This window comes from Anser anser (genome assembly GCF_964211835.1).
Source record: "Anser anser genome assembly, chromosome: 7".
In the NCBI taxonomy this organism is placed as follows: domain Eukaryota; kingdom Metazoa; phylum Chordata; class Aves; order Anseriformes; family Anatidae; genus Anser; species Anser anser.
Genome location: NC_139727.1, coordinates 41,399,370 through 41,412,942, shown reverse-complemented (window position 1 = coordinate 41,412,942; position 13,573 = coordinate 41,399,370). Strand labels below are relative to the sequence as shown.

The following is a 13,573-nucleotide window of genomic DNA, read 5'->3' as shown; positions in this document are numbered from 1 at the left end:
TCTCAAGTCTCACCCAGCTCAGTCGCAGCACCAAGCCCCAGTTTCAGGAAGCGGCTGTAGACAGGAGGCAGATTTTTAAATCCCACCATGTTATGTTTCTGCTCCTTCTCTAGAAACCATGCTTTCATCCGCTTGTGGGGCTTTTCTACTGCCACTACAACTTTGTATCCTATTAAATCCTCTCCTTACAAGAGTTTTTCACTGATTTGTGACAAGGTGCAAGAAAAGACCAGAAGGCCATTTACTCTGAGGTGAAAATACTGAAGACAAGCCAAAATGTGAAATGAAAATCCTTCCAATCACAAGCCACAACTTAAAGTGAAAATTCTTCCAATCGCAACTCTGAATTTGTAACTGCATCTTTCAGCTGTAAGCATCACCTCAAATTATAAAAACAGGCCTTACGCTGAACTAAAGCTTTGTAAATGTCTAGGTATCAGTAACAGTCATACCATCTAGAAGCTATTTGAAACAGTATTTACACCACCTATATATACCATGACAGAAAGCTTTCAGTGATGTCTTTTTTTTTTTTATTTACTTTTCTTAGACTTAATTTCCTGCTTGAATAGGACACTATCTATTAAAACTGACTAACGAAGACAAGTGTTTCATCACTTGAAGGCACTAACGAAAAGTCTTAATTACATAGGACTTCAAAATATATAAAAGCAATGATCATTTTAGCTTGCTACCAATAAATGCTTTAATTTTAGTATCTTTTCCTATTAGAAATTGAAATGATGAAATAGTAATATTACATTAAATAACGATGTACAAGTAACACAAACAGTACTAAAAAGAACACGTTGAATAACTACTGTGTACCACTAGAAAAAAGGCAGTAAAAGAAACATTTTGCTTTTAATAATCACTCTTCCCCAGCCTGATGATTACTGTGCTTACGGTGGCCTTTCCCACAATATGAAATAACATATTTCCTCAGACCTTTAATCAGAGGAAGATTCCTTGTAACTTCAATAACAGAAATCCAAAAAGGATGTTCAATCAATTCAGAGATAGGCTGCTCAAGCAGTGACCAAGGCAGAAAGACCTGTCTTTTTTTTCTCCTGTGACCGCTTCCTATTCTCTACCAAAAGAATGAAAATAGCGTTAGAATTCCACCAATGTAGACATATTTTGGTAACTTCCACTGACTAAAGTATTAAGACCGGCCTTGCAGTCAGACCTGCCTGCTTTTTTTTTTTCTCAAATTAAGATAAGAGTTTAGGGGCAGAGGACAACAGTAAAGCCAAGACCAAAGAGGCTGGCCTTCTGGGGCTGAGGGAGGAGAGGAGGCAACTCTCAGGGCACATACCGAGAGCCACTCCATCTTTCCAGATATTTCAGTAATTTTATTTCCTCTTCTCTCATGGATGCCGAGGAGTCACGTGTTGGTCTACCCTCTTAGAAACGACGCTTTGAGTTTAAACTTGTGGAATCACCACTTTGACAGGCAGCAAGATGCTTGTTGCATTAAAGGCAGTGAAATAGCATTTAGAAGCCAAAAATAAAGTCCCACATGAAACGTGCAACCGTTTGTAACAACGGAGTGATTTCACTGGTAGTATGTTTTTCTGGCTCTGCCTTTACCAGGCTTGTTATCCGGATGCTGCTGGGGCCCCGAGGACATGCATTAATAAATTAGATCACTCTACATGTGCATTCAATCCTTGCTGCAGCTGTGCAGCTCCTATATTACGGGGCAATAAACAACGAAAGTCTTTTCGTTGATGGATTTTGAGACATAAGTAAAATTGCAAATGAAAAGGCTGCTTTTCTCAGAGACATCCTCACTTTAAATAATAAATGAGGAATAAGCTGAGAGCTTTCAGAAGGAGGTAAGTATACACAGGACAAGAAAGGGGGGGAAATGCATTTGAGATGAAAAGAGGAAATACATTTGTAGGGGGTGGAAAATACAAGCAGTATGAGGAAATCAATGACAGGAAAGGGAAAAGCAAATAAATGGCAAATCAGCCTTTTAGAAAAATCATAAGATCTGAGGGGCTTGATTTGTATTCTACGTGAAACCTTTGAAGTGAAATTCTGTGGCAAGAAAATTTACGATGAGGACTTTGAAACGGGCAAAAAAAAAACCAAACTTTCATGAGAGTGCTAGCACAACTAATGAACTAACAGATTCAAGTATAAAGCATTCTTGCTATAGTACCCAATTCCCATTGTAATTTCATATTCAAACATTTTGGAAATTAAATCCTCTTAAGCCATCGCCCTGATACACTGACAGTTTGTGGAAACCCAGCAAGTTACAAACTGCTAACTCTACTCCACGTGCTATAAAACCACAGTAACAGAAAACTGTAATCATATAATGCACTTTGCCATTATTAATTCTTCATGTAAACATATGTTCTTGCTGCTAATGATAACACTTAATCATGATGAGAGGAAAGATGGTCTACAAGATAATCTTCTGAATTTCCTGCTTAAGGGAGGCTTCACAGCCTCCTAATTAAAACCCTTTTGCTCAGAGGACTAAAAAATCTGCTAAAAAGAAAAACTGTTATTACTTGTTAAAGGAAAAAAGTTATTTTTGAACATACAGCTCCATCTTGGAGGAAAAAAAAATCCCTCTCTGTTGCCTGCATTATTACTGCTCCAAACTTCTTCAGCAAATTATAAAAAGAGCTTTTAAGTTTAAAACGTATGTGTACACACATTAACGTATCACTGCTTTACTTCTATTTTATGCCTACAATAGGAATTTGCTCTGCCCTGTAACCCACTCTCAGCCACCAGAGCTTACCACACGTTACGGGGCTGAAGGGGAAGGGCTCAGCGGGACGGTGCAGCCGCTGTGCAAGCCCACCGGGGAGGCACCCCCGGAGGAACCCTCCCGCGTGGGTGCGCTGGCCGTGCACAGCCCAGCAGCACGCGCTGCAGCGCGGGCCTTCGTCTGAGCAGGGCACCCAGAGCTGTGCTCCTCAGGAAACGACACCGAGAAGAGTGTAACTCACTGTGAACACTTAGCTCTTCCTCAAGGAGGCTGCAAAGGATTTAAGACAGACCCCGTCAAAACCACATGCTTGCGAGTGCATCACTCCTGCTGTACATTGCTATCACCTACGGACTACACGAACAAGCTACCAGCTGGTACAACCCTCTCCCCAGCTATCCTACTGTTTTTTCAGAACATGAATCTAAGCAGTTTCAAGTCATTCCTGTACATCTGGAAAAAAAGCTTTTCTGTAACAATGACCAGCGTGGGCATCAGTGCTGGTGCAGCTCCATCAGACCACCTCAGCCACTTTGGCTGTCCAGGCAGATATCCACGGCTCACCTGTAGCCACAGAAGCAAAACAAAACAAGAGGCAGTGAAGGAGTTTCAAACCGAGACACCTTCAAACCAAGGCACCTTCTCACAGCAGTAGATTAAGAGTTACATGCAAAGCGAGGGCGATTCAGCAGACATACTTCAATCATCACACTGGGCCACCACTCGGCTCTGTTCAGCTGCACATCTGGGCCAACAGCTGTACCCTGCAGGTAACGTGTTACCAACAGTTCTGTTCTCAAGACACAATGGATTCCTCAGCTGTTAAAAAAAATAGTAAGACTAAAATGCACAGGCACTGCAAAGGGCGACAGAAAGATTTTCTCCTCCCCATCATCATCTTCGTATAACTCAGGAAGTTTTAGAATTCTGATCTACCTCAAAATTTCACCTGTTGCAAAGGGCATTTAGAATTGAGTAAAACAAGAAAGACTTCCAAAAAACTACATAGAGTTTCTGCTGTCCTTAAGCTTAAGAAAAATGTTGATTTGAGATTTCTGCCATAGAAAACCAAACAAACTGAAGAAGGCAACAACGTTTAAGAAATTATCAGTGGTGCATGCACACACAAAAAAATCAGAAAGACAAGACAACCAGAAAATACGAAGTGACGGATGGAGAAATAAGGAGAAGGTAGAGGGGATTTTTTTTAGGGTCCCTATAAGGGAGATCACTGAAAAAGACTTTTTCAGTGGCCTTCTATGTTATCACTCAAGAGTATGTATTCCTAAAATGGAAGTCCTCAGTTTGAGAGCACAACTTTACAGCATCCCAGAAAGCAAGCCAATAAACAACACGGGATGTCGGCACGGAGCACTCTGGAGCTGGCCATAGCTGCTGAATGCAGGCTCGCACAGCGGTGCCGCGGGAAGCCGTGGGGAGGGTTTGCACGCCAGCCAGTGCGAGGGCTCCTCGCCTGGCTACCTTCATGCTTTGGAAGAACCATAAAAAGATGAGTTTATTCCAAAGCACACGAATCCACCAACAAAACTTGAGTGGGACTCCTCCTCTCTTTACCATTCTTCTTTCAGAATTCAATTCCTGTTTGTCCTTCCTCAGCCAGAAATTAAGTTTTCACTAACCCCTCCTTATCTGCAAGGTGCCTAAAGCCTCAGTTATCCCCACTGCATCTAGCAGAAATACTGCCCATACATTTCAGTATCTCACACAAAGATTGCCTGTATCTGGGCATATTTGTTTAGTTTTCTCTTCGATTCCAGGTAACATCAAAAGAGCCTGATAGTAAGGATGGAATAAGTGTTTCTCATCAATAAATGAGATGATTTGAAGAAAAGAAGGTGCCTTAACTTGCAACTCACTTCCAATGTGCTAGTGTTGATACCCACTTAGAAACTGTGGCAGGATGGAAAATGTGTTATGTTACATTTGAACTGTTCCACAAAATTCAAATAGTTCTTCCTGGAAGGAAAAAGATAATATAAAATAAAATAAAACCCAACCCAAAACCAAACACAACAGAGAAACACCACCCTTATCTCTATCACCTAACACCAACTAAGTCCACAGATATCCAATATCATAATAAAACTACAGCCACTGTTTCATGATTGGAAAATTAATCTCAGATGCAGTAAAGACAGACTTCTGCACGGTGATCACAACTGTCAGAAGTGCTGTTTTTAAAAATGATGATGGGAAGTATTTCTACTTCAAATTCAGCCAACAAATTTCTAGTTTTAACAGAAATAAAGGGTATTCCAAGTTCATACTCAGAGCAATAAGCATACTCATAACAATGCACACGGGACTTGGAACAAAAGATTCCACCCCTGCCCACTCTGTGTGCTGCTGTATGAGAGGGAGGCTCTCACCCAGAAGGTGTGCAGGCTAAGGTCACTCGGGAATGTGAAAGCTTGCTGCCCTACCTAGACACTGTCACATGAAGGTCAGTATTTGGTACAGTCAAAAAACACAGATTGCACAAAAAGAATAAAATAAACAGAGAAATAAGGATAGCAGCACTATTAGCCAGTCAGAATCACAGAATATCCTGAGCTGGAAGGGAGGGACCCAAAAGGATCACTCAGTCCAACTCCTGACTCCAGAGAGGGCAACCAGAGAGTTGAACAGTATCATCCCCATTATCAAAAGACTTTGCCTATCAGTCCACCTTTCTATTTTTTTAAACTAATAAAACTACACGATGTGTTTAGCTTTTACCTTTCCTTCTCACTATCATGCTTAGGTTCTGACCCAGGGTTGCCCTGAGAATTTAGGAACGGCACCTATCTCCTGTTAGAAAAGAACTACGTACATTCAGTGGTATGAAGAAAGAAGGAAACATTTTCAGAAGTGCCCACCTAACCTGGGCTCACATTTTCCAGTTTGAATGAACTATTTCTCAGCCCAAACATAAGTTTTGGAACTTAAATGGCTAAGTCTGCTAGGCATATTTGAAATTTTTAACCTAAAAATCTATACATAGAGGTTTAAAACAACATGGATTGCTAGTCACCTAAAACTGAAACGGTGCTCACGCTTCCAAATCATGTCTTTTTGATTAGCCTCCTACTCTAAGGTGTTCCTTCAATATTTGCAGCTGCACCCTGCTAAATACAAAGCAAACAGTAACAGAACTTCTGAGACAACAACAAAAATTAAGTTCCAAAGATCACCATCTGCCTCCACCCAGCAGAAACAACCAAACCTCATCTGCTACACCAGAATTTAAGGTCATGACTGTACCAACAATTAAGTATGTGCTGAGGAGAGTTTCTCCAGCACACGCAGCGGGAAAGGGGACATCCGCACGCGGGTTGTAGGTGCCTGCCCGAACAAGGCACTGACGTGCCTCCTGCAGCTTGTGCCCTGCACCCACCGCCCAGCCCAGCGCGGCCTGGGAGGCCGCAGGGCCCCTGAGGTGCTGCGGCCCGGCACGCGGCGCTCCCAGCCCTGCCGGCAGGGCCCCGCGGCAGTTCCCCGCGGGGTCTCCTCACAGGAGGCTCTCGCACTTCAGCTCAAAGCGTTTCATTGAGGCTTTGCGCACAACTTTCCGTCTGTAGCAAATAGCGCAGTCACCCACACGCAGCTCTGGGGAAGATGAGCTCAGGCAGTTTGACAACTCTCACAAGCCCCAGCCATCGGCTCACACACAGCTCCCAGTTCTTTGTCCTAAGGGAAACACAACAGCATTAAGCCATTTAAAAGTAACTGAAGAGAACAGAAAGGATATAGCAGATAAAAAGGCACTTTGAAGTAATTAACACCCTACACGGTGAAAGCAGCGAAGTGACAGGTAGATTCAACTTGTGGCCACCGGGCTCGTTGAAAGGTCAGTATGAAATCTTGCCAGTGCAGCCAGAGGAAGCAAAGAAAGGAAGGAAAAGAAAAAAAGGGGGGAAAGGGGGAAATAAAAAGGGGAAGAGAGGACAGAGAGAGAACGGGTGGGGGGGGAAAGACACACTGACTCAAAGAAGCACTGACCCACAGGTAATCTGAACTCCTGTTGTCAGCAAGAGTGTACTGTTATAAAAAACCAGGAAATTTTTTCTACAGCAAGACAACCATTAAATGCTTAAGTCAATACAAATGCACCAAAAAACTCAAATGCATTCGTATTTATGAAATGCATGTGTTGATCCAACTTTGCAGAATATTTGTAGACCTAAGAAATACTGCATTAACATTTTTAATGGAGATGCTGAACTACTTGAGGAAAGAAGCCAACCCAGCACAGTCCCTCTGTGCTGTTAACATGTTTATGCACGAGTTCCCAGGTCAGTGCTGCAATGGGCTATTCCTGGATGTGGATGGATAGTGGGAGCAAACCAGCACGTTATCGTAACTTGCTTCTGGCAAGCAGAGATCAAAAACCAGCAATTCTCTTGTCCTGGCACAAGTGTAGACTGATCAGCCACACCAGTGATCTGCACCAGACTATCCCACCCAGGTGAACCCGCTTACCAAGGATGTTTTAAAACCAACCACACCTGAAGCACAAACCGTGTTGCTGCCACACAGCAGCATCCAGGCTACTTCAAACAAACCAGGCTCAGACTCATCGCAGAGCTGGTGCGGGCCAGGAGGGAGCGATCCCCCCGCCGCGGGCCAGAGCCGGTGCAGCCCCAGGAGGACTGCACGGCTGCGGCCACAGCAGATGCGGGCCAGCCCGGCCGGTGGTGCCCCCGAGGCTGTGGGCAGGTCCCAGAGGACTCCCAGCCCGGGACCAGCGGGAGCCCCACGAGCACAGGGAGGCACAGCCAAGCAGCACGGGACGCTCAGACCCAGCCGCCTGGCCTGCTTAGGGCTTCTGCCCCGTATGGTGAAGACTCACAGCATCGCACTACTCTGAGGGCAAATAAAGCTTGAACAAAGATGGGGGAAGTTTTAATTAAAACACACATCACCAACTGAAAGTTGAGAACAAAAACAGAAAAAAAGGACTAAAGGAACCGAAAGCGGTCTTCCAGCCCAGCTTAGGCCAGTAGCTACCAACACGCGAGTCCTCGTCCGTAACTGGAATCATTTGGGGTCACAGCGGAGACGCGCACTCCCCAGCTGAGGCGGAACAGCCCCGCCCGCAGAAACAGCCACTGACAGCTCCCATGCGCAACTCGAAGGCTGAACTCACGGAGCACGTTACCGTCTTCTGCATCATGCCTGAGCTGCATCAGCACAGCTCCAGAAACCTGACTGGGCAGTCGCCAGCCCCAACTCCAACAGCAACAAACCAGAAACATCACCAACAAAGTTCAGAGCAGTCTTTCCATTCCCCACCCTGCAGGGGAACACGTCCAAATAAGCCCGTCTTTGTTGCTGCAGAAAGCGTGTTCCTCGGCGCGAGGCAGTAACTTGCTAGAGCAGAGGCGTCCCCCCCTTTGGTCACGCCGAGCGGTGAACAACGCATGCACTTCCCTTTCTCCAGCAACATTAGCGAGTCGCAACCAGTAATTAGGAACAACCAGGAAATTATTTAGTCTCACAGCACGGGATTTCGCAAATGACGGCGCTCCGGAGCGGCTGATTTTATCACCGTCAGCCACGCAGAGGAGAGGAGCGGAGCGCCGCGCACCAGCGTGTTCGGGGCGCCTCGCCACGGGGGCGAGCAGGCGGAGGTCACCCGGGGCCAGCGCCGCGGGGCTCCGCAGGGCGGGCAGCGGCACACCGGCGGCGTGCACCAGCCCCCCGGCACCGCGCAGCTCCGCGCGCAGGTGGTCGGCGCGCCAGCTCCACGCTTCTCATTTCAGGAGGGCAAGCGCTCCCGTAATTAACAAACGAACGTTGTCACAGCGCCGGTTTAACGCGACCCTCCTCATCCGAGCACGCAGGCAGCCGCAGTCGGCTCACGGCCCGCAGGCAGCGCGGGCTGCAGCCCCCGCCGCACGGGCACCGCCGCGCACGGCCCCGAGGCCCCGCCGGAGCCGCCCGCGCCGCGGGCCGGGCACGTGCGGGCCGGTAACGGGGCGCTCCGCTGCCGGCGCCGCCGCCCGAGGCCGCTCCCGGCGGGGCGCGGGGCTCCTCCTGCTCTGCTCTCCCCTTCTGCCCCGCTCTGCGCGCAGGGGCGCGGGGCCGGGCGGCGCGGCTGCGGGACGGTCCCGGACGCGTGCCCCGGGCAGGCGAAGCCCCCGTCCCGGGCCGCGCCGTGCGGCTCCGCCGGGGCCCCGGGGCGCAGCGCCCGTCCCCGTGCGGCTCCGCCGGGCTGCCCGCGACGGACGGGGCCGCCCCGCCCGCGGGCCCCGCACCTGCCGCCGGCGGGGCCGGGCCGGGCCGGGCGGGCGGGGGGCGGCGGGCGCTAGGACCGCGGCGCGGCGGCCGGGAAGCGGCGCGGTGGCGGGCGCTGCCCCCTCCCCGGTCCCGTCCCCGGTCCCGTCCCCGAGCCGCCGGTACTTACGTCGTCAAAGAGGGAGCCGACGTTGGCCGTGACCAGGAGCACCCCGGCGCCGGCCGCGGCCCCCTTCGCCGCCATGGCGCCGGCGCTGGCGGCGGGCGGGCGGAAGCGCGGAGCGCGCCCGGCGGCGGCGGCGGCGCTGCGGGGAGCCCGGGGGCGGGCGCGGGGCGCTGCGGGGAGCGGGGCGCCGGGCCGGGCCCGCCCCGTCGGCGCGGCGCGGGCGGGCGGGGGGCGCGGGCGGCGGCGAGTCCTCGCGGCGCGGGCAGCCCGCGGACATCCGCGCCGCCGGGGGCCGGCCGCCCTGCGGCTGCTGCGGGGCCGCGGCGCTCAGCGCTCGCCCGCCGCCGCCGTCGCGCTGCTGCCGGGACGGCTCCCGCCGGCGGAGGCTGGCGCCGGGCCGCGGCGCATGGCGGGGGGCGGGGCGGCCGCGACGGGGCGGGCGGCGGGGCCGGGCCGGGCCGCGCTGGGCCGGGCCGCGCTGCGCTGGGGGCGGCGGGGCCGGGCCGGGCCGGGCCGTGCTGGGCGCCGCGCGCACCGCGCTGCTGCCGCCGCCGCTGCCGGCTGCGGGGCTGGGGCCGGGCTAGGGCCGGGCGCCCGCGACGTCACAGCGGCACCGCGCGGCTCTTAAAAGGGCAACGCCGGCCCCCGGAGGCGCCCCCGGGAGGCGGCGCGGCGCGGCTCGGCTCGGCGCCCCGCGGGGACGGGACGGGACGGGACGGCCTCACCTGCGCGGGGGCGCGGCTTGTCCCGGCCCCCGTGGGGCTCACGCGGCGCCCGCCTGAACCCCGGCAGCTGGCGCGGCGGGTCCCGGTGGGCGGCCCCGGCCCGGCAGCCCCGCGGTGCCGGCCGCAAGCAGCGCTGCGGCTGCTGGGGAGAGCGGGCATCGGGAGCGCGGGGGGCGCAGAACGCCTGCCTCCGGCGGGCATCCGCCGCGTGCGGCCGGTGCGCGGGGAACACCGTGCTGGAGGGCTGCGGGAACGCGGGCAGGGTCTCCCCGGGCTTCAGCGCTGGGGAAGCTGCTGTCCCATAGCACGGACACGGGGCGCCGAGCGGGGCAGGAAAAGGAGGAAACCCGAGCCGGGGTCCCGGGCGGCCGCCCAAGCGCCCGGCCCAGAGGAGACCGCAGGCAGGGGCAGGCCGTCGGGGCAGGCCGGGGCAGGCCGTCGGGGAACATCCGACAGGGCCCACGCGGTGCGGCGGGAGTGAGGAGGGAAAGCAGCAGGGCCGGGGCGCCCGTGGCGCTGGCTGGGCGGGCACGGGGCCGGGTACCAGGGCGGTCAGGAACGCGCACTCCTGTCAAACGAAGAGCTCGTTGCTGCTCCTCAGAAAAGCAGAGTTATTTCTCCTCAGCTCCTGGCTGCGTCTCACCAGAGGGGCGAGGGTGTCTGACGGGCAGCAAATAAACACATGCTCCAAACACCAAAGTAAACGCATCTCCTAAATAAGCCTTCAGGTATGGCTTATGCAAAATTACGGCATTTTACAAGGTAATTGACAAAGCGCACCTACGGTCGATTAATGAGCCTCCCTGCTCTCAGGCAGGGCAGCCCAGCTCATCTGTTCGTGCTTGCCACAAGTGATGTTTCAGATGTGACCAAAAAATAGCTAGTTTCCAAGCAGGGCGGCAGCAGGCAAAGAGGGAACTGGTACCCAACTGCTATAGCTGACATCAGCAAAGGCACAAGGCTGCACGACTTCCTCAGCACTGAGGAAAATGAAAAAGAGCTAAATAAAGCCAGCCTTCAGTTATGATGGGATTCTCCATACCATTATGGTAATCAAAGTTATCGGCCAGGGAAAAATACCCCAAAATTCTGACAATGCAGGAGGAACTACTCTCCCCTAGAAAAAGTAGTTCATGAAGTAAGGCGCCAGAAGAAGAGATTCCAGCAACAATCCAAGCGTAAAACAAGCCGACGTCACCCGGTCGCACAGGACAGGCCTCAGGAGCGTGCCAGGCACAGCAGGCCCTGCCTCGCGGGCGTTTCGGGAGCAGGGGCCAGGGCGAGTGGCACCACTGAAGCCGTGGAGAAGGGGGTGGACAGCCGCCAGCAGGGCAGCGTGGCTGCCGGCCTGCACAGGAGCAGGCACTTCACTCCAGGGCTGCAGGAAGAGTGAGCAGACACCTGTGCGAAAGCCGCTGTTTGGTAAAGGCAAGGCAGAGCCACTTGCAGTGTGCCACAGCGAACGTTGTCATGTACTGTTGACCCAGGGAGGTGCCAACCTCACCGTACCGTGGCGATGCTCACCGTCGTATCACAGAGTTCTGCACTACCGACAGCCAGGGCAACAAGCGCCGCCGAGCCTGCTCCAGGAGGTGGTCCTTTCCCGTGGCACTGAGCTGGGGAGCCCTGACACATCCCCTTTGTGGGAAACGTTCTCAGGCAGGACATGCAAGTGGAACGACAAAAGCTCTGCTAGACGATGCCTGCTGGCCTTCTTTGTTAGAAGGTGCAAATGAAATACACAGCTAAATAAAAGCAAAGTGGAGTTGTGGAAATCCACCTCATGCTTGCTGACATCCTGTGAGCCAGGACATACAGAGAAAAGCAATGCAGATCAGGCTTATGGCCAGAGGTACTCAGCACTGCTGGACTACTCTGGACAATTTAATTGAACATTTTGTACAACTCCTGAGGCAACTGTTCTGTAAAGTTGCACTGTAGACTCTGTCATTGTACTTGGATGCAACCCTCAGAGGTATTAACAATGAGCTGATCAAGCATACCATCCTGATACGGCATGGAGGGAGGGGGAGAGAGAGATTTGGTGTTGTGTTTGGCTCACAAGCCTTACACATTTCAGCCCACGGTGATTGCATCAAAGTCACGGTATGCTGGAGGAAGCTGTGTCGAATTATACCCAGCTGGAAAGGGATCCCAAGCCATATGGTATCCAGGTGAAAAGTCTGGCAGTGCTCAAGAACAGGAAACTGCAATAGGAAGTGTCTGTAGACCACAAGAAGTTACTTGGACAGAACACAGGCAGCAATCTCCAAACTGCAGTACAGATACACTTTGCCTGTTTATTTGGTAGAGGAAGCACTACAGCAAAAAAGTGTTTTGCTTCTGTGTGACTGTGACAATGACCAACGTGGTGACAGGGATGTCTGCCTTCTTTCAAGGCAAGGACTGCATAAAACCTGCAAGAACATGAACATAAAATACAGCATCATATATAAAGCATTTTCAATAGAATTCTTGAGGGCCACTGCTCCCAATAGCAGATTGTAAGAAAAGCCATTTCCAAACGCAGGAAAAGATGACCATGAAGTGAGGCAAGATGACCTCCCAGACCTGCAGGTACCTGCGGGCAAACACATGCCCAGCAGAAAACCCAGCATCCCCAAAGGAAAGCAAAGACAACGCAAAGCAAACCACGCCAAGCACCCTGCCCACCTTCTGCTGTGGGCTGATACTTGGAGATGGTTGCAGCAGCTCACATGAGCAATTCAGGGAAGTGTTTCGGCTGATGCTGAACCTCAAACTGCGCTGTTTTAGACAACAGACCCAACTGCAGCAGGTATCTGCCAGTTTCTCAGGGGTGAGAATCCATCCCTCCAGTCAAACAACACCAGGTGCTGATGGAGGGTGCCCACTGCCAGCTGCTCTGCAGAGCAGGGGAGGAGCAGAGGGGACACAAACTGATTTTGCAAAGGTAAACCGAGCAGAGCTGACGCTTGGTAAATTCAGATGAGAAAGCTCTGCCTGGGCTATGCAAAAGGAAAAAAAAAGAAATCCATGTGCAAGTATAAAAGTTTGCCTGTGGCAACAGTGAAAGAATAATAGGTAAAAACATACTAAGTCTGTGTTATGTGACCTTTGGTATGAATGTTAAACCAAAGAGTGGATTACAGAGCCAATAGTTTCCTCCCCCCCAAGATATTAACAATAGATAACTTGCAAGAGGAGATGTTACAGTATATCGACAAGGAAATAGGAAAAAAAATAAGCATGCAAGTGTCTGTGCCTCCTGTTCAGAAAGCAGGAACCTCAACTGCCTCCAGCTGTATCCACACCAGCTCAGGCTCCCAGCTCCAGAGGGTCACAGCTCTGGCCCCTGGGTCAAGTCCAATTGGCTGAACATGCAAATACAGGTCAGATTATTTCTCTTCATCACCCGCACAGAGGTAGAAAGACTGATTGGTGTTGGCTGCTGTTATTATTAGAGGGAAAGCACCACTGCTAGCTGATGTTGCCTAACATTTTCTGCAAAAGCTCCTAGTTTCCCAGTACTTGTAACCCAGACAGTGTAGTCTGAATATTTTCAGTCTTGGTGCCTGAATCTTGAATCTTAAGTTTGAGTGAGATGGCTCAAGAATCAGGTTAGTTTTTACTAAGTAGCCTTGCCACTCCAAGGAAAAAGTCACGACGCCGAATGTTTCAAATAAGCCTGAAGGTCAGATAAGTGCACGACATTACTGTCCC

The 13,573-nt window shown here is 51.7% G+C and overlaps 1 protein-coding gene across 5 annotated transcripts in view; it reads right to left on the bottom strand.

The window, feature by feature from the left end:
• The window catches only part of INPP5A (inositol polyphosphate-5-phosphatase A), a 253,590-nt gene extending 243,357 nt beyond the window's left edge, over positions 1-10,233 (bottom strand). For 3 of the 5 annotated variants that reach the window (XM_083843927.1, XM_083843926.1, XM_083843928.1), the window contains exon 1: positions 9,150-9,293. In XM_083843927.1, the coding sequence (XP_083700053.1) occupies positions 9,150-9,224 (75 nt within the window). In that variant the 5' untranslated portion in view covers positions 9,225-9,293. Of the gene's footprint in view, positions 1-9,149; positions 9,294-9,871 lie in introns of those variants that run through there. The other 2 variants (XM_083843924.1, XM_083843925.1) reach the window with 2 other exon arrangements.
• Positions 10,234-13,573: the final 3,340 nt, after the last annotated feature.